This window comes from Anomaloglossus baeobatrachus, chromosome 3 (genome assembly GCF_048569485.1).
Source record: "Anomaloglossus baeobatrachus isolate aAnoBae1 chromosome 3, aAnoBae1.hap1, whole genome shotgun sequence".
Lineage (NCBI taxonomy): Eukaryota > Metazoa > Chordata > Amphibia > Anura > Aromobatidae > Anomaloglossus > Anomaloglossus baeobatrachus.
In genome coordinates this window covers 186,902,424-186,929,325 of record NC_134355.1, presented here as the reverse complement: position 1 = coordinate 186,929,325, position 26,902 = coordinate 186,902,424, and the positions used below count along the sequence as shown (strand labels likewise).

Sequence of the window (26,902 nt, the reverse complement as noted above, 5' to 3'; positions counted from 1 at the left end):
TGGGGATCTCAGGACCCAGATCCCTAAATATCTGCCTGTACTTATAAAAGTGCTCAAATATGTGTTGGTTTTTTTTTATTTATTTTTTTTTAGAAAGGTTTAGTTCTCCTCTAATGCGTTGACTTAGCCTCCAAATTCTCCTTTCTTGATTCAGCCATCCGATTTAGCAAGTGAAGGAAGTTCAGGAAAAACATTTCCAGTGATTAAGGATTTTCTGCTTTTACATTGATGACCTATCCTAAGAAACAGCAGATGGAGTGGAACGCCATAATTCAGTTACATGGCTTTGTGGCCATTGCAACTTAGCTCCTATTATTTAAATCTGATGTTCAGTATATGGCAGAGGCCACAAAACAGTGCTAAACCTGAAGTGTTGCACTCCATACAATGTTTACATCTGGTCGCTGCTGGAGTTAATGACAGCAGATCAGTGGGGTTCTCACTTCTTTTCTGCAGGTGCCTGCGTTTTTTGCCATACATAATGGTAAAAAAACGCAGGACCAACCAGCGGAAAAAACGCATCAAAAACGCAATAAAATGTATGCGTTATTGGTGCGTTTTTTGAACGCAAGTGAGCTAATCTTTCAGACTTTCTTGAGAAAAAATCCTTTTTTTAGTGCGCACAGGGCCAGATAACAGAGAACGCATACAGAGGTCTTGTGGAGTTCATAAATTGATCCATGTGTTCTGATGACACAAAAAGAATCTGAAGAATATTACAGAGACGGTTTTAATGTTCTGTCTTAATGTATGTAAACACACCAATATATACATTGATAGAATACTCAGTTTTTAACCTTTACACGACTTTATTGTTTTCATTAAATGCTGTTATCTTTAAAATGATTCTACTTGTCAGATGAATAGCTTCATCCCATCTGTTCTTCTCTGAGCTAGTGCAGGTTGACATATTTTCTGTGTACTGTAGAATGCATTTTAAATACCTAAGAAAAAGAAAAAAGCATTATATGGTAGAAAAAGGACATATTATTTTACAAATTATGGTCAGAAATCTTAACCTCGGTGCTCATTTAATCTACTTATTCGTTATTCAGATGGACACTCCTGTGTCACTCCAACCATAGCAGAGTTTCATTTAACCGATTTTCAACAAGGCCAGTTTATATTTCTGTGCTTTTGGTTGCTTTCTCCCTTCCTTAACTTTTCTTTTCAGTCTAAATAGCGCTTTTTTTTTTTTTTTTTGCAAACAAGTATTAGTTATGAATGACACCATTCACTTTACCATATATTGTACAGAAAAACAGTAAAAAAAAATACTGTTTGAGGTGAAATGGTGAAAAAACAAAATACTTCTATTGTATTTTGAATTTTGTTTTTATGGAGTTCACACTGCGGTAAAAATGACCATGTGTCACCATTTTGTTTGTGTTGTAATTTTCTGGGACCCATACATTTTTTATTTTTCCATTGATGGAGCTATGTGAAGGGCAAACTGTAGCTTTTAATGCTACCTTACGGGGAAGATATTGTTTTTTTGTTTATCCCTTGTAACACAAAATTCAACAAAAAGTGATCAAAAAGACATAAGGTTGGTATTGATTTTACAGGGGATAAAAGAGAACTACATTTTATTCTAGTCAGCAGTGGAAGACCAAGTGATCATACAAAGTACATAAATGTAGTTTGTGAGAAATACACTTAAATATAAATACCTACTAATGGTAACAAGACTTAAAAACAAAACTAAAAAAATGGTCTAAATAACATTCTTTTTGGCCTCATTGCATTAACAAGACTTTATAAAAAATACTTGCTGCAGTACCTGGGCGTTGCCCGGGATAGTAACTATCTCTGTCTCTCTGTCTCTTTCCCAGTCTCTGTCTGTCTCTTTCTGACTGTCTTTCTATGTCTCTTAAGGTCCAGTCACACTAAGCAACTTACCAGCGATCCCAACAACGATAGGGATCGCTGGTAAGTTGCTAGGAGGTTGCTGGTGAGATGTCACACTGCGACGCTCCAGCGATCCCACCAGCAACCTGACCTGGCAGGGATCGCTGGAGCGTCGCTACACGAGTTGCTGGTGAGCTCACCAGCAACCAGTGACCAGCCCCCAGCGCCGCGTGCTAGATGCTGCGCTTGGTAACTAAGGTAAATATCGGGTAACCAACCCGATAATTACCTTGGTTACCAGTGCACGGAGCTACACGTGCAGAGAGCAGGGAGCAGCGCACACTGAGCGCTGGCTCCTTGCTCTCCTAGTTACAGCACACATCGGGTTAATTACCCGATGTGTACTGCAGCTAAATGTGCACAGAGCAGGGAGCAGCGCACAATGCTTAGCGCTGGCTCCCTGCTCTCCTTGCTACAGCACACATCGGGTTAATTAACCCGATGTGTCCTGCAGTAACATGTGCACAAAGCAGGAGCCGGCACTGAATGTGAGAGCGGCGGAGGCTGATAACAAAGGTAAATATCGGGTAACCAAGGACAGGGCTTCTTGGTTACCCGATGTTTACTGTGGTTACCAGCCTCCGCAGAAGCCGGCTCCTGCTGCCTGCACATTTAGTTGTTGCTGTCTCGCTGTCACAGACAGCGATCTGCGCTTCACAGCGGGACAGCAACAACTAAAAAATGGCCCAGAACATTCAGCAACAACCAGCGACCTCACAGCAGGGGCCAGGTTGTTGCTGGATGTCACACACAGCGACATCACTAGCAACATCGCTGCTACGTCACAAAAGTTGTTCGTTAGCAGCGATGTTGCTAGCGATGTTGCTTAGTGTGACGGGGCCTTTACTGTCTATCTCTCTGCCTGTCTGCCTGTCTCTGTCTGCCTGTCTCTGTCTGCCTGTCTCTGTCTGCCTGTCTCTGTCTGCCTCTGTATCAGTCTGTCTCTGTATCAGTCTTCCTGTCTGTCTCTGTATCAGTCTCTCTGTTTGTCTCTCTCTGTGTCTGTGTCTCTCTCTGTGTTTGTCTCGTGCCCAGTCAGTCTCGTGCCCCGTCAGTCTCGTGCCCCGTCAGTCTCGTGCCCCGTCAGTCTCGTGCCCAGTCAGTCTCGTGCCCAGTCAGTCTCGTGCCCAGTCAGTCTCGTGCCCAGTCAGTCTCGTGCCCAGTCAGTCTCGTGCCCAGTCAGTCTCGTGCCCAGTCAGTCTCGTGCCCAGTCAGTCTCGTGCCCAGTCAGTCTCGTGCCCAGTCAGTCTCGTGCCCCGTCAGTCTCTTTACTTGTCTCTGTCTCTTTCCCTGTCTCTTTCCTTGTTTCTGTCGCTTTCCCTTTCTGCCTGTCTCTTTCCCTGTATGTCTATGTCTTTCTGCCTCTGTCTGTCTCTTTGACTGTCTGTCTCTCTCTCTCTCTCTCTGTCTCTTTTGATCAGTCTCCCCACCGAAATCTTATTACCTCACACATAAGCTTCTTATACTAACAATTTATTTTGTTCCTATAGCAACTAATCACAGCTCCTATTAATAACCTAATAGCTCGCAGCTCCATTGACTTTAATGGAGGCAGGTTTTAACTGTAAAGCGCGGGGTTACGTTTTCCCGTCAAAACATAGTCTATGACGTTCCAGTCACATGGGGTGTCTATCCAAAATTTCATGATTGTAAATGCGATGGTGCGGATTCAGTTAGCGGACATACACACATACATACACTCAGCTTTATATATTCGATAAAAATGCAACACATCCAAAAAATGGTAAGTGTTAAAGGGAACCTGTCACCAATTTTTTGGCATATAGGCTGCAGCCACCACCAACTGGGTTCTTATATACAGCATTTTAACATGCTGTATATAAGAGCTTAGGCCGCTGTGAGAACATAAAAAACAATTTATAATACTTACCTAAGGGTCACGCGGTTGGCCAGAAGGGCATCTCTGTTCTCCGGTGCCGCCTCTTTTGGCCATCTTTGTTCTCCTTCTTCTATTGCCGCGGTGCATGACACATCCGACGTCATCCACACTCGCCGGCATTCAGGTCCGGCAGGACCGGCGAGTGTGTATGACGTAGACGCGTCATGCACACAGGCTTCAGAAAGAGGACGAAGATGGATGAAAGAGGAGGCGCCGGCAACGGACACGCCCAGATGGCCAAACGCAAGACCGTTAGGTAAGTATTATAAAGTGTTTTTTATGTTCTCACAGCGGCCTGGGCTCTTATATACAGCATGTTAGAATGCTGTATATAAGAGCCCGGTGGGGGTGGCCACAGGTTATAGGCCAAAAAAGTGGTGACAAGTTCCCTTTAACTACATTTTTTAAAGCGCTGAGCTTCTCCAATTTCAATTTTTACACAAAAACTAATAGACCCAAAAAGTGCACAGTGCACACAAGGCCTAGACATAAAATACAATCATTTTATATAATCTATGATTTCTGGCACCTTACTTCAAGTATTTCTGGTATTCCAAATTGGCTTTTTCAGGTAAGCTGTGTATATTGTGCAAATCCACAATCACTATTGTTACAATTAGACGTAGGACTGGAGACAGTGACTTAATGCTGAGGAATACAGGAATAAAAAAAAGAAATCTTTTATAAAATAGGTAGATAAAACAAAAGCCAAACATATCTTACATTGTATCAATTAGTAGAACATTTTGAGGAAATTGTAGAACAATATATTTCAAAATAAATGTTATACCGTGTACATGAAATAACCACTTTTAGGGTATATGCGCACACTGCGCTTTTGGTTTGATGAAATGTGGTGCAAACGCACAGATAAGAATTTTCTTGTGTTTTGACACACCACATTGAAGTCAATGGGTGAAAAATGGAGAAAAAAAAAGCAAAAAGAATTGACATGCTGATTTTTTTTGTCAAAGATTTTGACAAATATTTGACGAATAAAAAGCAGACAATAAAACTGCTACATGGGCATGAAAATTCAGATTTCTCATAGACTTTTCTGGGGAAGCAAAAGCATGCAGTTTGTCACTGACACTGTGCAGTTTAAAACGTGGAAAAAAAAGTGATGTGCACATGCAGCATTATATGGTTAAATCTTACATACTACATAACCATGTCGTCACTGTAGTCATACTGACAAGAAGAATTATGTCATCTTACAGAGTTTACTGCTCTGTATAAAAAAGTTAGACATTTTCTGGATTGCTGTTTATCTGCTCATTCTATTTTCCAAAAATTGGAATAAAAAGTAATAAAAAAAATTGCTATGCACCTCCAAATAACACCAACAAAAATGTAAACTCATTCCGCAAAAAAACAAGCTCTTACTCAGATCTGTCATCTGAAAAATAGAGGGTACGCTCACATTTGCGTATACATCGGACAAGTGCTATGCGGCTGTTTTGTCGGTTAGCACTAGCTCCAATGTTATACTATGGAGCAGTACAGGCAAGCGTTATTTTTTCTCATGCCGATTTGGCATGAGAAAAAAATTGCTGCATGCTGCGATCAGCAGTTTATCTCAGATCACATGCACCCATACAAGTCTATGAGTGTGTGTAAAACATCAGACTGGACACGGATGTTATCTGAGTGCAGTCCGGTATGTGCTGAGATAGGCAATGGAGATTAAGAAATTAATCATGCAAGAAAATTGTATCACAGTAAATGACACTCGGCTGACGCTAGCAGCAGAGTGTCATTAGCATATTGCATTCGATCGATACTCTTGCTTCAGATTCTATACGCCAGTGTGACTACGGCCTTTAGGAAAGTGATGCAGACTGACCTTCCCTGTACAGGGGAATACTACAGAGACATGTATACCATACAGAATATGTGTAGCGCTCCTGAAACCATCAGGGTGCTACAAGGTTCTGCATACCCACAAGGATGCAGGGCATACCCCTTTAGGGACCCAGAACCCCAGTGCCGGTAACATCAAAAACCCAGGTAATCCCAGTTTTCCCCAACAATCCCCCATAGAATGGTACCCAGCTAGGGTGGGACCAATGGATGGCCGCCTAGAGGTGGAGCCACTCCAGTCCACTAGTTGACTAGGTGGGAGGGACAGACTGTGGAGAGTAGTGAATTGAAGTCAGTCTAAGTCTGGTAAACCTGAAGGGTGTGACTGAGCAATGTCCTGACTCAGGTTAACGGTGACCTGGTACCCAGGAGAGGTTGTTGCTAGTGGAGCACTCCCGGAACTACGCACCGACGGGGTACAGGACCCTAGGACAGGAAAGAGGTGCAAGCTGACCTGTTAACACCTGCACAGAAAAGGGGACCATCAAGGACCATGCTGACCTTAAAGAATCTGAGAACTAAGTAGCAAAGAGAGAGCCAGGGACAGAACCAGAGACTCCATCCCCACAGGGTTCATACTACTGTCAGGCAGACAGAGGTGGACAAACCACAAACTGTGTTCCATACCACGGGCACCCACTTCATAGACACAAGTGCAGGGGAAGAAAGTACCAGAGAAACAGACTGGCACTGGGACAACGGGGACCTGGAGACAAAACCAGCTGGCCTCGGGCAACCAGTTAACATCTCAAGTGAGTAAACCAGTTGCACTGAATACCGGTCTGGACTCCTTCTTCAGACGTTCAATAAACCATACACCTGCTGGGGAAATACCCTACTTGCGGATGGCCTAAGTCATCATAGTTGCACATTCCATCAGCCCCAGCAAAACCTGCAGCGGCGGCTCCTTACACTTAGCTGTAACACGCGAGTGGCGTCACGAATAACTTTATTCACAAGTTCCCTGTAAATATTCCCCATTACAAAAAGGGCCCAGGGCATGGAACCGAGTAACGGCCACCATCGTGACGTTCCCGGAAGAGACAATGCCCGGAACCGAGTACCCCATATCCATGGGTGCTACATATTCTCCTTTACAATAGGTCCCTATGGAGAACGGATGCTTTGAGATTCATGCTGACAGTGAAAACTGTTGGTACATGCCTCCTGAGCGTATGCATGCAACAGTGTCCACAAGCACAGTGTGGGGTTAGACTTAATTTAGGCTGATTCCAGCTGGTCATATTGAGAAGCATTTGTAGGTCATGGTCAACCCTTTTAATGATTAATGGGTTGTGTCTGGAAGCCAAGCTGAGTACAATGTATTGGGCACTAAGATGGCAAATTTGCAATTTTCATTCTGCAACATCCATTTTGCACCAATTTCAGGAAAATATCAGTAGGGTCAAAATAGTGACAACACTCAGAGACTTCCATGAGTGTAATTTGTAAAATATAGGCACTTATTGAGTATTTCTAGTGTTTTGGAAGTTTGGGGTCTCTGCAAATGGTGCCCATAAACTATTCCAGAAAACTCTGTGCCCTAAAAGCCAAATGACACTCCTTTTCTAAGCCCTACTATGTGCCTAAACAAAAGTGTTTGACCGCATATAAGGTATATCCGTATTCATTCTGATTCAAAATATCCATTACACCACTACACTGTGTGCAGAATTATTTGGATCTATGGATGGTAGACTGTTAAGTGTCATCATAAAGAAAGGTGGCTATATTGGTCACTAATTTTTTGGGGTTTTGTTTTTGCATGTCAGAAAAGTGAGATGGGAATATATTTGGTTTTTATTAAGTTTCCTAATAATTCTGCACAGTAATAGTTACCTGCACAAACAGATATCCTCCTAAGATAGCCAAATCTAAAAAAACCCACTCTAACTTCCAAAAATATTAAGCTTTCATATTTATGAGTCTTTTGGGTTGATTGAGAACTTAGTTGTTGATCAATAATAAAAAAAAAATCCTCTAAAATACAACTTGCCTAATAATTCTGCACATGGTGTAGAAAAATTCCTTGAAGAGCTTAGTTTCCAAAACAGGGTCAGTTGTTGGGGGTTTCTGCTTGGAGTCACAGCAAGTGGCATTCACACACTACTTCTGCAAAATTTGTGCTCCGAAAGCCAAATAAAAATTCTTCCCTTTTGAGCCCTGCCGTGTTTTCAAATAGTAATTTCTGCCAACTTAATGGGTATTGCGACATTTGGAAGAATTTGATTTTAAAATCTTGGGATTAATTTCCTCTGATTACTATTTGTGAAAATACTAAATTTGTGACTAAAACAACAATTTGCATGGAAAAAAATAATTTCCACAACCCAGACCTAATAATAAAAATAATAAAAAGGCTTAAAAATCATTGATGCAGATGTAGGTTAAAAATTTTCAATACACCCCTAGATGAATTTATTGAGGAGTGTAGTTTTGAAATTGGGTCACTTTGGGGGAGGGTGGGGGGAGAAGATCTGCTGTTCTGGCACATTGGGGGCTCTGCATGTGGCGCCCACCAACTATTCCAGAGAAATCTACACTGTATCCAAACAGTAATGTCCAACCACATATGGGCTATTGCTATCTTTGGGAGAATTTCTTTTACATATTGTAGGGTCCAGTGTCTCCTACAAAATCTTCATTTTAGTTGAAAAATTAAATTTTTCATTTCTGTGTCTCAATCCTATAAATGTTTGAGAAGACCAAAGAATAACTACTAGCATGCTATGTAGGCGGACTAGCTAAGGGGAGAAACGCCCTTGCAACTAGTCCCTGCGCTCATTAACATAAGATAAAAGATCTTTAGAAATACTTTTTCTAAAGATCTCTTTATCTATGCTAGTGTATACAGGGACGGTTAGGCAGGGATTAGAGATATGCACTCAGAACTGCTCGTGGTTCTGGGTGCATATTGCACCTAGCGCTTATGATGAATACATGAGTTAGGTAATGCTAAATGGTTATTAGGTTGGGCTGTGGTTTAAATGGCTTGGGTGCTTTACTTTTGTGGGCTAAATGCTGCGAAACCTGTGAAGAAAGTTGCAATAAAAAGTATAGAAGAACCACCAGTAATACGTACATATATAACAGTATGTGCAACAAAGTCATGCCCCAAACAAATTAAAAAAAAACAAAAACAAAACATTGTCATACCCTTTAAATACAATTTTTGAAGCCAATGTGTAAATTATACCAAGTTGTACACATAACTTCTGTTGTTGAGCGACCATGCACGGGGTTTTATGGGTGCAGTGTACCAAGGGTCAATTGTTAACTGTTGGATGGATTCAATGAGGTTCCATGGCAGGTCTACATAGAAATCAGCATTTGCAGGTTCACAATAATTGCTTATACTTTACTGTCAATTTTCAAGAATTGTATTATGTAGAATACCATCACAAAAAGTAATATAACAAAAAACTACAAACCTAAACAAAAAGCGCTGATAGTTTTCCCTTTGACGGGAGCGCAGTAATTTGCTTTGCCACTGTTCATATCGTAGTTTTGAAGTGGAAACTATATTTTCTGATACTTGATGGCACTGGATGCTGATTTTTCGCAGAACACCAACTGCTTCCAAGACCATTCGAGGACAATAAAGGTTTGAAACACTTTTTCTGCATAGTTCTATGATGAAAAAAATCCACCTGTTAATTTGAACAATAAAAAAAATATTAGCCGAGAGTATTAAGGTTAAAAAAAAGGAAAGTTTAATCTTCAGTAAATTCGTATACCTCATATTAAAATTGTAGAATTTAACCACAAGTGAGGGTGAATGAGCGAACATTGACTAAACAATGGTGTTATAAAGACTAGAGTTGAGCGCGGTTCGTGGTTCGTGGTTCTCCAGTTCTAGGCTCGAGTGATTTAGGGGCATGTTCTAGATCGAACTAGAACTCGAGCTTTTTGCAAAAGCTCGATAGTTCTAGAAACGTTCGAGAACGGTTCTAGCAGCAAAAAAACAGCTAAATCCTAGCTTGGTTTCTGCTGTAATAGTGTAAGTCACTCTGTGAATCACACTATTATGACATTTCAGTGTATAGTGTGCATGAACAGCGCCTTCAGATCACTGCTGTTTCTATAATGGCGATCGCCATTTTTTTTTTTTTTTCTTGTCTTCCTTCCCTAAGCGCGCGCGTCTTGTGGGGCGGGCCAGCATGTCAGCCAATCCCAGACACACACACAGCTAAGTGGACTTTTAGCCAGAGAAGCAACGGCATGTGTGATAGGATGTCCATGTCACATGACCCTGCATTATAAAAACGGACATTTTCCTCCAGGACGCCATTATCTCTTCTGCGTCTTTGGTGTCAGACATCACTGTCGCAGCTCCGTCTTGAGTCCTATCGCTGATACAGCTGTATGCGCTCCATACACAGCGCTGGACAGCATAGGGATAGCACTTTCTAGCAGTCCTTTTAAGGGCTCAAACCGGCAGGGTCAGAGTTAAGGTGACAGGTCCTGAAAACAGCGCCAGCGTCTGTGTAGCCAAGGTCAGGGATTTCCTCCCTGCATTTCCCTATTAGGAGGGATAGAAAGGCAGGCTTCCATTCCTCTACCCAGAGCCCCAAAATCCTGGCACTGTACCCTCCTGTCCTCTGCACACTCCAACTCATGATAACTAAGCCATTATACTAGCAAACACTCAGTGTACCTAGTGGCATCCTATACGTGGCTATTGGACTTTGCTATAGTCACACTAGTGCAAAGACATTTGCAGAGCGCGTCTGCCTGCATTGCACACTCCAACTCATGATAACTAAGCCATTATACTAGCAAACACTCAGTGTACCTAGTGGCATCCTATACGTGGCTATTGGACTTTGCTATAGTCACACTAGTGCAAAGACATTTGCAGCACCTCTACCTGCATTGCACACTCCAACTCATGATAACTAAGCCATTATACTAGCAAACACTCAGTGTACCTAGTGGATCCTATACGTGGCTATTGGACTTTGCTATAGTCACACTAGTGCAAAGACATTTGCAGAGCGCGTCTGCCTGCATTGCACACTCCAACTCATTATAACTAAGCCATTATACTAGCAAACACTCAGTGTACCTAGTGGCATCCTATACGTGGCTATTGGACTTTGCTATAGTCACACTAGTGCAAAGACATTTGCAGAGCGCGTCTGCCTGCATTGCACACTCCAACTCATGATAACTAAGCCATTATACTAGCAAACACTCAGTGTACCTAGTGGCATCCTATACGTGGCTATTGGACTTTGCTATAGTCACACTAGTGCAAAGACATTTGCAGCACCATTACCTGCATTGCACACTCCAACTCATGATAACTAAGCCATTATACTAGCAAACACTCAGTGTACCTAGTGGCATCTTATACGTGGCTATTGGACTTTGCTATAGTCACACTAGTGCAAAGACATTTGCAGAGCGCGTCTGCCTGCATTGCACACTCCAACTCATTATAACTAAGCCATTATACTAGCAAACACTCAGTGTACCTAGTGGCATCCTATACGTGGCTATTGGACTTTGCTATAGTCACACTAGTGCAAAGACATTTGCAGAGCGCGTCTGCCTGCATTGCACACTCCAACTCATGATAACTAAGCCATTATACTAGCAAACACTCAGTGTACCTAGTGGCATCCTATACGTGGCTATTGGACTTTGCTATAGTCACACTAGTGCAAAGACATTTGCAGAGCGCGTCTGTCTGCATTGCACACTCCAACTCATTATAACTAAGCCATTATACTAGTATTTTTGCTGCCAGTTTAAGGGCTGTAGTTGCATTGTCAGGGATATTTATTCTTTATTATTCTGCTGTTAATAAAGCTAGACCACCACTGCAATCTACACCACCTCTCAATTTTTACTACCACATTTTCAGTGCACAATCTTGTCGCAATCAACATGAGTGGCAAAATGACAGATGCTGGTGGAAAGGGGAAGAGGCGTGGTGGAAAAGGCAAAAAAGGTTTTGTCCGTGGGGAAGGTGGCAAAGCTCCATTATCATCTGCTGAAGATAGACCATCTACCAGCAAAAGTAAGATGTCTACTACTTACCGTGGACAATCCGATGTGCTCCCTTTTTTACGGACACGAACAACAGGAACAAAGGTAGATGATGGCCAAAAAAGGAAAATGCTTGAATGGATCTCAAGTGGTCCAACAAGTGCCCTCTCAGCCACTTCAAGTACCGCATCCAAAAAACACCAGTCCTCTGAGTTGTCATCCCAATCAAACTTGCTTTCTCCCAGCTCTGAAGTCTCCATCAGCCCTGCACAGTATGGTGGAACTGAGATGGCTGAGTCTGCAGAGCTGTTCAGTCACACTATAGCCTGGGAATCAGAGGTCTGCTCCCAAGCTACAGTGAGTACAGAACAGGAAATGGTCTGCAGTGATGCCCAGAACCTTTGTGACTCTGATTCAGGCCGTGAGGACCAAGTTTCTGAGCATAATGTTGACCCTTTGTCACAAACTGTAACACCTGTGGTTATAGACAATGAGGAACATACTGATGAAGATGAGACGCAGATACCCGATTGGGATGACAACTTAAATATTCGGTCAGGGCAAGAAGAGGCTCGGTCTGAGGGGGAGGGGAGTGCAAACACAACAATTGATGATGAAGTTCTAGATCCCACCTACTGTCAACCCACAGTCAGGCACTCGAGGAGGTCAACAGAGGTGGTGGAGGAGGATGCAACTGATGACGAAGTTACCTTGCGCCTTCCTGGACACAGTCGGAGTACTGGTAGCACGTCTACAACTGCATCCTCAGCCACCACTCTGCCTCTGAGCATTATTCGGGGTGGATCAACAGGTCGCATGGCCTCTAAGCCTTGCCTAGCCTGGTCCTTTTTTGACATAGAAAAAGATCGCCCAAATTATGTGATCTGTAAAATTTGTCATGGTTCTCTTAGTAGAGGTCAAAACCTCAGCAGTTTGACAACTTCTTCCATGAATCGTCACATGAATAAATATCATATGGCCCGGTGGGAAGCTCACCGTGCTGCAATGCGGCCTAGCGGAGCGAACCATCCACCGCCTGCCCCTTCCAGTGCATCCGCGCGCTCGTCATCTTCTAGGACTGTGGGGACAGCTGTCACACCTGTTTTTCCACCCACAACTTCCACCACTGTAACCGCAACAGGCAGTTTGCTTGGTCGGTCGTCAGTTGGTTTGGAAGGGGAAACAAGTGAGTGTGTACAGCTCTCTCAGACATCGATAGCACCAACGTTGGATGAAGGCAACATCATGACTCCGCCTGCACTTTCCTCACAAACCTGCATTTTTCCAGGGACACCCTACTCAACACCGTCTACACACAGCAGCCAGATCTCTGTCCCTCAGATGTGGTCAAATAAAAGGCCACTTCCTGCGACCCATGACAAAGCTAAGAGGTTGACTCTATCCCTCTGTAAGCTCTTGGCTACCGAAATGCTGCCTTTCCGCCTAGTGGACACACAGGATTTTAGAGACCTTATGTCTGTCGCTGTGCCCCAGTACCAGATGCCTAGTCGCCACTACTTCTCTAAGAAAGGTGTGCCCGCGCTACACCAGCATGTCGCACACAACATCACCGCTTCCTTGAGAAACTCTGTGTGTCAACGGGTGCATTTCACCACCGATACTTGGACCAGTAAGCATGGACAGGGACGTTACATGTCGCTGACTGGGCACTGGGTAACTATGGTGATAGATGGTGAAGGGTCTGCTGCACAAGTCTTGCCGTCCCCACGACTTGTGTGTCAATCCTCTGTCTGTCCAAGTTCCGCCACTGCTTCTGCATCCTCCACCTCATCTGGGTCCTCCACCTCCGCCCCAAGCCTGCCTGGTCAGGCCAACAGCGTTCTCACTGCGCAGAAGGAATCACGCACCCCTCATTACTATGCTGGCAGCAGAGCACAACGGCATCAGGCGGTCTTTTGCTTGACATGTCTTGGGAATAAGAGTCACACAGCTGAGGAGTTGTGGTCAGCTCTGCGGTCAGAGTTTAATAAATGGTTGTCTCCACTCAACCTGCAGCCTGGTAAGGCCGTGTGCGACAATGCTGCAAACCTGGGTGCGGCCCTTCGCCTGGGCAAGGTGACACACGTACCTTGTATGGCTCACGTGTTGAACCTTGTCGTGCAGCAATTTTTAACACACTATCCCGGCCTAGATGGCCTTCTGACCAGGGCACGAAAACTGTCTGCTCACTTTCGCCGTTCAAGCGCCGCAGCTGAGCGACTTGCATCGCTCCAGAAGTCTTTCGGCCTGCCGGTTCATCGTCTGAAATGCGATGTGGCAACACGCTGGAATTCGACTCTCCACATGTTACAGCGACTGTGGCAGCACCGCCGAGCCCTGGTGCAATACGTCATGATGTATAGCCTGGGCCAACGAGATGCAGAGGTGGGGCAGATCACCCTGATGGAGTGGTCTCAGATCAAGGACCTATGCACCCTTCTGCACAGTTTCGACATGGCGACGAATATGTTTAGCGCTGACAATGCCATTATCAGCATGACGATTCCAGTCATTTACATGCTGGAGCAGACGCTAAACACTATTCGGAGTCAGGGGGTGGGACAACAGGAAGGGGAGGAACTACAGGAGAATTCACATGCGCAAGACACAACAACATCACCAAGGTCCAGACGTTCATCATCACCAAGGCGCCAGGCATGGGACCATGGGGGACAGGGATCAACAAGGGCGCATGGTAGCAGGCGAGATGTTGAGGAAGGTGCAGGAGGACATGTAGAAATGGAGGACGAAGTGTCCATGGACATGGAAGACTCAGCAGATGAGGGAGACCTTGGTCAAATTTCAGTTGAAAGAGGTTGGGGGGAGATGTCAGAGGAAGAAAGAACGGTTAGCACCTCTATGCCACAAACACAGCGTGGACTTGGTCCGCATGGCTGCGCAAGACACATGAGTGCCTTCTTGTTGCACTACCTCCAACATGACCCTCGTATTGTCAAAATTAGAAGTGATGATGACTACTGGCTTGCCACACTATTAGATCCCCGGTACAAGTCCAAATTTTGTGACATAATTCCAGCCATAGAAAGGGACGCACGTATGCAGGAGTATCAGCAGAAGCTGTTACTCGATCTTAGATCGGCTTTTCCACCAAACAACCGTGCAGGTGCAGGGAGTGAATCTCCCAGTTGTAACTTTACAAACATGGGACGGTCTCGTCATCTTCAACAGTCTACCCGTACCAGTAGGACCGTATCTGGTGCTGGTAACAGCAATTTTATGGAATCTTTTCATAATTTTTTTAGACCCTCCTTTGCAAGGCCACCAGAGACAACAAGTCTGAATCATAGTCAACGGCTGGAGAGGATGATACAGGAGTATCTCCAAATGAACATCGATGCCATGACTTTGCAAATGGAGCCTTGCTCCTTTTGGGCTTCAAATCTAGAAAAATGGCCAGAGCTCTCCAGTTACGCCTTGGAGATTTTGTCGTGTCCAGCTGCCAGCGTTGTCTCTGAACGTGTCTTCAGTGCTGCTGGGTGTGTGCTGACAGATAAGCGCACGCGTCTGTCCAGTGACAATGTGGACAGACTGACGTTCATCAAAATGAACAAGTCATGGATCCAGAAGGAATTTACTACCCCTGTGTTATCCTGGGGAGAGTAAATGCTTGTGGATTTGGAATGTGCTTGATGCAAATCTAGCTGTGAAGTGTACAACTGGGGCACAACTGCTGCCACTGAAGGGGTGGGTGTGTGTGGGGCCCAATTTTTGGAAAAAAGGGAGACTCCGCTTGGAGTAACCCTTGCTTGATGTGTTTTTAAAAGAAGCCAAGATGAACAGAGCTGGGATCAGGAAAGACTTTGCTACCTACCCCGGTGTCATCCTGGGGACGGATAAGAATGACGTATTTTTGAATGTGCTTGATGCAAATCTAGCTGTGAAGTGTACAACTGGGGCACAACTGCTGCCACTGAAGGGGTGGGTGTGTGTGGGGCCCAATTTTTGGAAAAAAGGGAGACTCCGCTTGGAGTAACCCTTGCTTGCTGTGTTTTTAAAAGAAGCCAAGATGAACAGAGCTGGGATCAGGAAAGACTTTGCTACCTACCCCGGTGTCATCCTGGGGACGGATAAGAATGACGTATTTTTGAATGTGCTTGATGCAAATCTAGCTGTGAAATGTACAACTGGGGCACAACTGCTGCCACTGAAGGGGTGGGTGTGTGTGGGGCCCAATTTTTGGAAAAAAGGGAGACTCCGCTTGGAGTAACCCTTGCTTGATGTGTTTTTAAAAGAAGCCAAGATGAACAGAGCTGGGATCAGGGAAGACTTTGCTACCTACCCCGGTGTCATCCTGGGGATGGATAAGAATGACGTATTTTTGAATGTGCTTGATGCAAATCTAGCTGTGAAGTGTACAACTGGGGCACAACTGCTGCCACTGAAGGGGTGGGTGTGTGTGGGGCCCAATTTTTGGAAAAAAGGGAGACTCCGCTTGGAGTAACCCTTGCTTGCTGTGTTTTTAAAAGAAGCCAAGATGAACAGAGCTGGGATCAGGAAAGACTTTGCTACCTACCCCGGTGTCATCCTGGGGACGGATAAGAATGACGTATTTTTGAATGTGCTTGATGCAAATCTAGCTGTGAAATGTACAACTGGGGCACAACTGCTGCCACTGAAGGGGTGGGTGTGTGTGGGGCCCAATTTTTGGAAAAAAGGGAGACTCCGCTTGGAGTAACCCTTGCTTGATGTGTTTTTAAAAGAAGCCAAGATGAACAGAGCTGGGATCAGGAAAGACTTTGCTACCTACCCCGGTGTCATCCTGGGGACGGATAAGAATGACGTATTTTTGAATGTGCTTGATGCAAATCTAGCTGTGAAGTGTACAACTGGGGCACAACTGCTGCCACTGAAGGGGTGGGTGTGTGTGGGGCCCAATTTTTGGAAAAAAGGGAGACTCCGCTTGGAGTAACCCTTGCTTGATGTGTTTTTAAAAGAAGCCAAGATGAACAGAGCTGGGATCAGGAAAGACTTTGCTACCTACCCCGGTGTCATCCTGGGGACGGATAAGAATGGCGTATTTTTGATTGTGCTTGATGCAAATCTAGCTGTGAAGTGTACAACTGGGGCACAACTGCTGCCACTGAAGGGGTGGGTGTGTGTGGGGCCCAATTTTTGGAAAAAAGGGAGACTCCGCTTGGAGTAACCCTTGCTTGATGTGTTTTTAAAAGAAGCCAAGATGAACAGAGCTGGGATCAGGAAAGACTTTGCTACCTACCCCGGTGTCATCCTGGGGACGGATAAGAATGACGTATTTTTGAATGTGCTTGATGCAAATCTAGCTGTGAAGTGTACAACTGGGGCACAACTGCTGCCACTGAAGGGGTGGGTGTGTGTGGGGCCCAATTTTTGGAAAAAAGGGAGACTCCGCTTGGAGTAACCCTTGCTTGCTGTGTTTTTAAAAGAAGCCAAGATGAACAGAGCTGGGATCAGGAAAGACTTTGCTACCTACCCCGGTGTCATCCTGGGGACGGATAAGAATGACGTATTTTTGAATGTGCTTGATGCAAATCTAGCTGTGAAATGTACAACTGGGGCACAACTGCTGCCACTGAAGGTGGGTGTGTGTGGGGCCCAATTTTTGGAAAAAAGGGAGACTCTGCTTGGAGTAACCCTTGCTTGATGTGTTTTTAAAAGAAGCCAAGATGAACAGAGCTGGGATCAGGAAAGACTTTGCTACCTACCCCGGTGTCATCCTGGGGACGGATAAGAATGACGTATTTTTGAATGTGCTTGATGCAAATCTAGCTGTGAAGTGTACAACTGGGGCACAACTGCTGCCACTGAAGGGGTGGGTGTGTGTGGGGCCCAATTTTTGGAAAAAAGGGAGACTCCGCTTGGAGTAACCCTTGCTTGATGTGTTTTTAAAAGAAGCCAAGATGAACAGAGCTGGGATCAGGAAAGACTTTGCTACCTACCCCGGTGTCATCCTGGGGACGGATAAGAATGGCGTATTTTTGATTGTGCTTGATGCAAATCTAGCTGTGAAGTGTACAACTGGGGCACAACTGCTGCCACTGAAGGGGTGGGTGTGTGTGGGGCCCAATTTTTGGAAAAAAGGGAGACTCCGCTTGGAGTAACCCTTGCTTGATGTGTTTTTAAAAGAAGCCAAGATGAACAGAGCTGGGATCAGGAAAGACTTTGCTACCTACCCCGGTGTCATCCTGGGGACGGATAAGAATGACGTATTTTTGAATGTGCTTGATGCAAATCTAGCTGTGAAGTGTACAACTGGGGCACAACTGCTGCCACTGAAGGGGTGGGTGTGTGTGGGGCCCAATTTTTGGAAAAAAGGGAGACTCCGCTTGGAGTAACCCTTGCTTGATGTGTTTTTAAAAGAAGCCAAGATGAACAGAGCTGGGATCAGGAAAGACTTTGCTACCTACCCCGGTGTCATCCTGGGGACGGATAAGAATGACGTATTTTTGAATGTGCTTGATGCAAATCTAGCTGTGAAGTGTACAACTGGGGCACAACTGCTGCCACTGAAGGGGTGGGTGTGTGTGGGGCCCAATTTTTGGAAAAAAGGGAGACTCCGCTTGGAGTAACCCTTGCTTGCTGTGTTTTTAAAAGAAGCCAAGATGAACAGAGCTGGGATCAGGAAAGACTTTGCTACCTACCCCGGTGTCATCCTGGGGACGGATAAGAATGACGTATTTTTGAATGTGCTTGATGCAAATCTAGCTGTGAAATGTACAACTGGGGCACAACTGCTGCCACTGAAGGGGTGGGTGTGTGTGGGGCCCAATTTTTGGAAAAAAGGGAGACTCCGCTTGGAGTAACCCTTGCTTGATGTGTTTTTAAAAGAAGCCAAGATGAACAGAGCTGGGATCAGGAAAGACTTTGCTACCTACCCCGGTGTCATCCTGGGGACGGATAAGAATGACGTATTTTTGAATGTGCTTGATGCAAATCTAGCTGTGAAGTGTACAACTGGGGCACAACTGCTGCCACTGAAGGGGTGGGTGTGTGTGGGGCCCAATTTTTGGAAAAAAGGGAGACTCCGCTTGGAGTAACCCTTGCTTGATGTGTTTTTAAAAGAAGCCAAGATGAACAGAGCTGGGATCAGGAAAGACTTTGCTACCTACCCCGGTGTCATCCTGGGGACGGATAAGAATGGCGTATTTTTGATTGTGCTTGATGCAAATCTAGCTGTGAAGTGTACAACTGGGGCACAACTGCTGCCACTGAAGGGGTGGGTGTGTGTGGGGCCCAATTTTTGGAAAAAAGGGAGACTCCGCTTGGAGTAACCCTTGCTTGATGTGTTTTTAAAAGAAGCCAAGATGAACAGAGCTGGGATCAGGAAAGACTTTGCTACCTACCCCGGTGTCATCCTGGGGACGGATAAGAATGACGTATTTTTGAATGTGCTTGATGCAAATCTAGCTGTGAAGTGTACAACTGGGGCACAACTGCTGCCACTGAAGGGGTGGGTGTGTGTGGGGCCCAATTTTTGGAAAAAAGGGAGACTCCGCTTGGAGTAACCCTTGCTTGATGTGTTTTTAAAAGAAGCCAAGATGAACAGAGCTGGGATCAGGAAAGACTTTGCTACCTACCCCGGTGTCATCCTGGGGACGGATAAGAATGACGTATTTTTGAATGTGCTTGATGCAAATCTAGCTGTGAAGTGTACAACTGGGGCACAACTGCTGCCACTGAAGGGGTGGGTGTGTGTGGGGCCCAATTTTTGGAAAAAAGGGAGACTCCGCTTGGAGTAACCCTTGCTTGATGTGTTTTTAAAAGAAGCCAAGATGAACAGAGCTGGGATCAGGAAAGACTTTGCTACCTACCCCGGTGTCATCCTGGGGACGGATAAGAATGACGTATTTTTGAATGTGCTTGATGCAAATCTAGCTGTGAAGTGTACAACTGGGGCACAACTGCTGCCACTGAAGGGGTGGGTGTGTGTGGGGCCCAATTTTTGGAAAAAAGGGAGACTCCGCTTGGAGTAACCCTTGCTTGCTGTGTTTTTAAAAGAAGCCAAGATGAACAGAGCTGGGATCAGGAAAGACTTTGCTACCTACCCCGGTGTCATCCTGGGGACGGATAAGAATGACGTATTTTTGAATGTGCTTGATGCAAATCTAGCTGTGAAGTGTACAACTGGGGCACAACTGCTGCCACTGAAGGGGTGGGTGTGTGTGGGGCCCAATTTTTGGAAAAAAGGGAGACTCCGCTTGGAGTAACCCTTGCTTGATGTGTTTTTAAAAGAAGCCAAGATGAACAGAGCTGGGATCAGGAAAGACTTTGCTACCTACCCCGGTGTCATCCTGGGGACGGATAAGAATGACGTATTTTTGAATGTGCTTGATGCAAATCTAGCTGTGAAGTGTACAACTGGGGCACAACTGCTGCCACTGAAGGGGTGGGTGTGTGTGGGGCCCAATTTTTGGAAAAAAGGGAGACTCCGCTTGGAGTAACCCTTGCTTGCTGTGTTTTTAAAAGAAGCCAAGATGAACAGAGCTGGGATCAGGAAAGACTTTGCTACCTACCCCGGTGTCATCCTGGGGACGGATAAGAATGACGTATTTTTGAATGTGCTTGATGCAAATCTAGCTGTGAAATGTACAACTGGGGCACAACTGCTGCCACTGAAGGGGTGGGTGTGTGTGGGGCCCAATTTTTGGAAAAAAGGGAGACTCCGCTTGGAGTAACCCTTGCTTGATGTGTTTTTAAAAGAAGCCAAGATGAACAGAGCTGGGATCAGGAAAGACTTTGCTACCTACCCCGGTGTCATCCTGGGGACGGATAAGAATGACGTATTTTTGAATGTGCTTGATGCAAATCTAGCTGTGAAGTGTACAACTGGGGCACAACTGCTGCCACTGAAGGGGTGGGTGTGTGTGGGGCCCAATTTTTGGAAAAAAGGGAGACTCCGCTTGGAGTAACCCTTGCTTGCTGTGTTTTTAAAAGAAGCCAAGATGAACAGAGCTGGGATCAGGAAAGACTTTGCTACCTACCCCGGTGTCATCCTGGGGACGGATAAGAATGACGTATTTTTGAATGTGCTTGATGCAAATCTAGCTGTGAAATGTACAACTGGGGCACAACTGCTGCCACTGAAGGGGTGGGTGTGTGTGGGGCCCAATTTTTGGAAAAAAGGGAGACTCCGCTTGGAGTAACCCTTGCTTGATGTGTTTTTAAAAGAAGCCAAGATGAACAGAGCTGGGATCAGGAAAGACTTTGCTACCTACCCCGGTGTCATCCTGGGGACGGATAAGAATGACGTATTTTTGAATGTGCTTGATGCAAATCTAGCTGTGAAGTGTACAACTGGGGCACAACTGCTGCCACTGAAGGGGTGGGTGTGTGTGGGGCCCAATTTTTGGAAAAAAGGGAGACTCCGCTTGGAGTAACCCTTGCTTGATGTGTTTTTAAAAGAAGCCAAGATGAACAGAGCTGGGATCAGGAAAGACTTTGCTACCTACCCCGGTGTCATCCTGGGGACGGATAAGAATGGCGTATTTTTGATTGTGCTTGATGCAAATCTAGCTGTGAAGTGTACAACTGGGGCACAACTGCTGCCACTGAAGGGGTGGGTGTGTGTGGGGCCCAATTTTTGGAAAAAAGGGAGACTCCGCTTGGAGTAACCCTTGCTTGATGTGTTTTTAAAAGAAGCCAAGATGAACAGAGCTGGGATCAGGAAAGACTTTGCTACCTACCCCGGTGTCATCCTGGGGACGGATAAGAATGACGTATTTTTGAATGTGCTTGATGCAAATCTAGCTGTGAAGTGTACAACTGGGGCACAACTGCTGCCACTGAAGGGGTGGGTGTGTGTGGGGCCCAATTTTTGGAAAAAAGGGAGACTCCGCTTGGAGTAACCCTTGCTTGCTGTGTTTTTAAAAGAAGCCAAGATGAACAGAGCTGGGATCAGGAAAGACTTTGCTACCTACCCCGGTGTCATCCTGGGGACGGATAAGAATGACGTATTTTTGAATGTGCTTGATGCAAATCTAGCTGTGAAATGTACAACTGGGGCACAACTGCTGCCACTGAAGGGGTGGGTGTGTGTGGGGCCCAATTTTTGGAAAAAAGGGAGACTCCGCTTGGAGTAACCCTTGCTTGATGTGTTTTTAAAAGAAGCCAAGATGAACAGAGCTGGGATCAGGAAAGACTTTGCTACCTACCCCGGTGTCATCCTGGGGACGGATAAGAATGACGTATTTTTGAATGTGCTTGATGCAAATCTAGCTGTGAAGTGTACAACTGGGGCACAACTGCTGCCACTGAAGGGGTGGGTGTGTGTGGGGCCCAATTTTTGGAAAAAAGGGAGACTCCGCTTGGAGTAACCCTTGCTTGATGTGTTTTTAAAAGAAGCCAAGATGAACAGAGCTGGGATCAGGAAAGACTTTGCTACCTACCCCGGTGTCATCCTGGGGACGGATAAGAATGACGTATTTTTGAATGTGCTTGATGCAAATCTAGCTGTGAAGTGTACAACTGGGGCACAACTGCTGCCACTGAAGGGGTGGGTGTGTGTGGGGCCCAATTTTTGGAAAAAAGGGAGACTCCGCTTGGAGTAACCCTTGCTTGCTGTGTTTTTAAAAGAAGCCAAGATGAACAGAGCTGGGATCAGGAAAGACTTTGCTACCTACCCCGGTGTCATCCTGGGGACGGATAAGAATGACGTATTTTTGAATGTGCTTGATGCAAATCTAGCTGTGAAGTGTACAACTGGGGCACAACTGCTGCCACTGAAGGGGTGGGTGTGTGTGGGGCCCAATTTTTGGAAAAAAGGGAGACTCCGCTTGGAGTAACCCTTGCTTGATGTGTTTTTAAAAGAAGCCAAGATGAACAGAGCTGGGATCAGGAAAGACTTTGCTACCTACCCCGGTGTCATCCTGGGGACGGATAAGAATGACGTATTTTTGAATGTGCTTGATGCAAATCTAGCTGTGAAGTGTACAACTGGGGCACAACTGCTGCCACTGAAGGGGTGGGTGTGTGTGGGGCCCAATTTTTGGAAAAAAGGGAGACTCCGCTTGGAGTAACCCTTGCTTGCTGTGTTTTTAAAAGAAGCCAAGATGAACAGAGCTGGGATCAGGAAAGACTTTGCTACCTACCCCGGTGTCATCCTGGGGACGGATAAGAATGACGTATTTTTGAATGTGCTTGATGCAAATCTAGCTGTGAAATGTACAACTGGGGCACAACTGCTGCCACTGAAGGGGTGGGTGTGTGTGGGGCCCAATTTTTGGAAAAAAGGGAGACTCCGCTTGGAGTAACCCTTGCTTGATGTGTTTTTAAAAGAAGCCAAGATGAACAGAGCTGGGATCAGGAAAGACTTTGCTACCTACCCCGGTGTCATCCTGGGGACGGATAAGAATGACGTATTTTTGAATGTGCTTGATGCAAATCTAGCTGTGAAGTGTACAACTGGGGCACAACTGCTGCCACTGAAGGGGTGGGTGTGTGTGGGGCCCAATTTTTGGAAAAAAGGGAGACTCCGCTTGGAGTAACCCTTGCTTGCTGTGTTTTTAAAAGAAGCCAAGATGAACAGAGCTGGGATCAGGAAAGACTTTGCTACCTACCCCGGTGTCATCCTGGGGACGGATAAGAATGACGTATTTTTGAATGTGCTTGATGCAAATCTAGCTGTGAAATGTACAACTGGGGCACAACTGCTGCCACTGAAGGGGTGGGTGTGTGTGGGGCCCAATTTTTGGAAAAAAGGGAGACTCCGCTTGGAGTAACCCTTGCTTGATGTGTTTTTAAAAGAAGCCAAGATGAACAGAGCTGGGATCAGGAAAGACTTTGCTACCTACCCCGGTGTCATCCTGGGGACGGATAAGAATGACGTATTTTTGAATGTGCTTGATGCAAATCTAGCTGTGAAGTGTACAACTGGGGCACAACTGCTGCCACTGAAGGGGTGGGTGTGTGTGGGGCCCAATTTTTGGAAAAAAGGGAGACTCCGCTTGGAGTAACCCTTGCTTGATGTGTTTTTAAAAGAAGCCAAGATGAACAGAGCTGGGATCAGGAAAGACTTTGCTACCTACCCCGGTGTCATCCTGGGGACGGATAAGAATGGCGTATTTTTGATTGTGCTTGATGCAAATCTAGCTGTGAAGTGTACAACTGGGGCACAACTGCTGCCACTGAAGGGGTGGGTGTGTGTGGGGCCCAATTTTTGGAAAAAAGGGAGACTCCGCTTGGAGTAACCCTTGCTTGATGTGTTTTTAAAAGAAGCCAAGATGAACAGAGCTGGGATCAGGAAAGACTTTGCTACCTACCCCGGTGTCATCCTGGGGACGGATAAGAATGACGTATTTTTGAATGTGCTTGATGCAAATCTAGCTGTGAAGTGTACAACTGGGGCACAACTGCTGCCACTGAAGGGGTGGGTGTGTGTGGGGCCCAATTTTTGGAAAAAAGGGAGACTCCGCTTGGAGTAACCCTTGCTTGCTGTGTTTTTAAAAGAAGCCAAGATGAACAGAGCTGGGATCAGGAAAGACTTTGCTACCTACCCCGGTGTCATCCTGGGGACGGATAAGAATGACGTATTTTTGAATGTGCTTGATGCAAATCTAGCTGTGAAATGTACAACTGGGGCACAACTGCTGCCACTGAAGGGGTGGGTGTGTGTGGGGCCCAATTTTTGGAAAAAAGGGAGACTCCGCTTGGAGTAACCCTTGCTTGATGTGTTTTTAAAAGAAGCCAAGATGAACAGAGCTGGGATCAGGAAAGACTTTGCTACCTACCCCGGTGTCATCCTGGGGACGGATAAGAATGACGTATTTTTGAATGTGCTTGATGCAAATCTAGCTGTGAAGTGTACAACTGGGGCACAACTGCTGCCACTGAAGGGGTGGGTGTGTGTGGGGCCCAATTTTTGGAAAAAAGGGAGACTCCGCTTGGAGTAACCCTTGCTTGATGTGTTTTTAAAAGAAGCCAAGATGAACAGAGCTGGGATCAGGAAAGACTTTGCTACCTACCCCGGTGTCATCCTGGGGACGGATAAGAATGGCGTATTTTTGAATGTGCTTGATGCAAATCTAGCTGTGAAGTGTACAACTGGGGCACAACTGCTGCCACTGAAGGGGTGGGTGTGTGTGGGGCCCAATTTTTGGAAAAAAGGGAGACTCCGCTTGGAGTAACCCTTGCTTGATGTGTTTTTAAAAGAAGCCAAGATGAACAGAGCTGGGATCAGGAAAGACTTTGCTACCTACCCCGGTGTCATCCTGGGGACGGATAAGAATGACGTATTTTTGAATGTGCTTGATGCAAATCTAGCTGTGAAGTGTACAACTGGGGCACAACTGCTGCCACTGAAGGGGTGGGTGTGTGTGGGGCCCACTTTTTGGAAAAAAGGGAGACTCCGCTTGGAGTAACCCTTGCTTGCTGTGTTTTTAAAAGAAGCCAAGATGAACAGAGCTGGGATCAGGAAAGACTTTGCTACCTACCCCGGTGTCATCCTGGGGACGGATAAGAATGACGTATTTTTGAATGTGCTTGATGCAAATCTAGCTGTGAAGTGTACAACTGGGGCACAACTGCTGCCACTGAAGGGGTGGGTGTGTGTGGGGCCCAATTTTTGGAAAAAAGGGAGACTCCGCTTGGAGTAACCCTTGCTTGATGTGTTTTTAAAAGAAGCCAAGATGAACAGAGCTGGGATCAGGAAAGACTTTGCTACCTACCCCGGTGTCATCCTGGGGACGGATAAGAATGACGTATTTTTGAATGTGCTTGATGCAAATCTAGCTGTGAAGTGTACAACTGGGGCACAACTGCTGCCACTGAAGGGGTGGGTGTGTGTGGGGCCCAATTTTTGGAAAAAAGGGAGACTCCGCTTGGAGTAACCCTTGCTTGCTGTGTTTTTAAAAGAAGCCAAGATGAACAGAGCTGGGATCAGGAAAGACTTTGCTACCTACCCCGGTGTCATCCTGGGGACGGATAAGAATGACGTATTTTTGAATGTGCTTGATGCAAATCTAGCTGTGAAATGTACAACTGGGGCACAACTGCTGCCACTGAAGGGGTGGGTGTGTGTGGGGCCCAATTTTTGGAAAAAAGGGAGACTCCGCTTGGAGTAACCCTTGCTTGATGTGTTTTTAAAAGAAGCCAAGATGAACAGAGCTGGGATCAGGAAAGACTTTGCTACCTACCCCGGTGTCATCCTGGGGACGGATAAGAATGACGTATTTTTGAATGTGCTTGATGCAAATCTAGCTGTGAAATGTACAACTGGGGCACAACTGCTGCCACTGAAGGGGTGGGTGTGTGTGGGGCCCAATTTTTGGAAAAAAGGGAGACTCCGCTTGGAGTAACCCTTGCTTGATGTGTTTTTAAAAGAAGCCAAGATGAACAGAGCTGGGATCAGGAAAGACTTTGCTACCTACCCCGGTGTCATCCTGGGGACGGATAAGAATGACGTATTTTTGAATGTGCTTGATGCAAATCTAGCGGTGAAGTGTACAACTGGGGCACAACTGCTGCCACTGAAGGGGTGGGTGTGTGTGGGGCCCAATTTTTGGAAAAAAGGGAGACTCCGCTTGGAGTAACCCTTGCTTGATGTGTTTTTAAAAGAAGCCAAGATGAACAGAGCTGGGATCAGGAAAGACTTTGCTACCTACCCCGGTGTCATCCTGGGGACGGATAAGAATGGCGTATTTTTGATTGTGCTTGATGCAAATCTAGCTGTGAAGTGTACAACTGGGGCACAACTGCTGCCACTGAAGGGGTGGGTGTGTGTGGGGCCCAATTTTTGGAAAAAAGGGAGACTCCGCTTGGAGTAACCCTTGCTTGATGTGTTTTTAAAAGAAGCCAAGATGAACAGAGCTGGGATCAGGAAAGACTTTGCTACCTACCCCGGTGTCATCCTGGGGACGGATAAGAATGACGTATTTTTGAATGTGCTTGATGCAAATCTAGCTGTGAAGTGTACAACTGGGGCACAACTGCTGCCACTGAAGGGGTGGGTGTGTGTGGGGCCCAATTTTTGGAAAAAAGGGAGACTCCGCTTGGAGTAACCCTTGCTTGCTGTGTTTTTAAAAGAAGCCAAGATGAACAGAGCTGGGATCAGGAAAGACTTTGCTACCTACCCCGGTGTCATCCTGGGGACGGATAAGAATGACGTATTTTTGAATGTGCTTGATGCAAATCTAGCTGTGAAATGTACAACTGGGGCACAACTGCTGCCACTGAAGGGGTGGGTGTGTGTGGGGCCCAATTTTTGGAAAAAAGGGAGACTCCGCTTGGAGTAACCCTTGC

General features: G+C 45.8%; 1 protein-coding gene across 4 annotated transcripts in view; it reads right to left on the bottom strand.

Moving 5' to 3' along the window:
* Positions 1–740: 740 nt before the first annotated feature.
* ERMARD (ER membrane associated RNA degradation) overlaps positions 741–26,902 on the bottom strand; it is a 179,984-nt gene continuing 153,822 nt past the window's right edge. For all 4 annotated transcript variants that reach the window (XM_075339637.1, XM_075339636.1, XM_075339638.1 and 1 more), the window contains 3 exons: positions 9,106–9,324; positions 4,346–4,459; positions 741–944 (listed from right to left, as the gene is read on the bottom strand). In XM_075339637.1, coding sequence (XP_075195752.1) covers positions 800–944; positions 4,346–4,459; positions 9,106–9,324 — 478 coding nt within the window. In that variant the 3' untranslated portion in view covers positions 741–799. The remainder of the gene's footprint in view (positions 945–4,345; positions 4,460–9,105; positions 9,325–26,902) is intronic.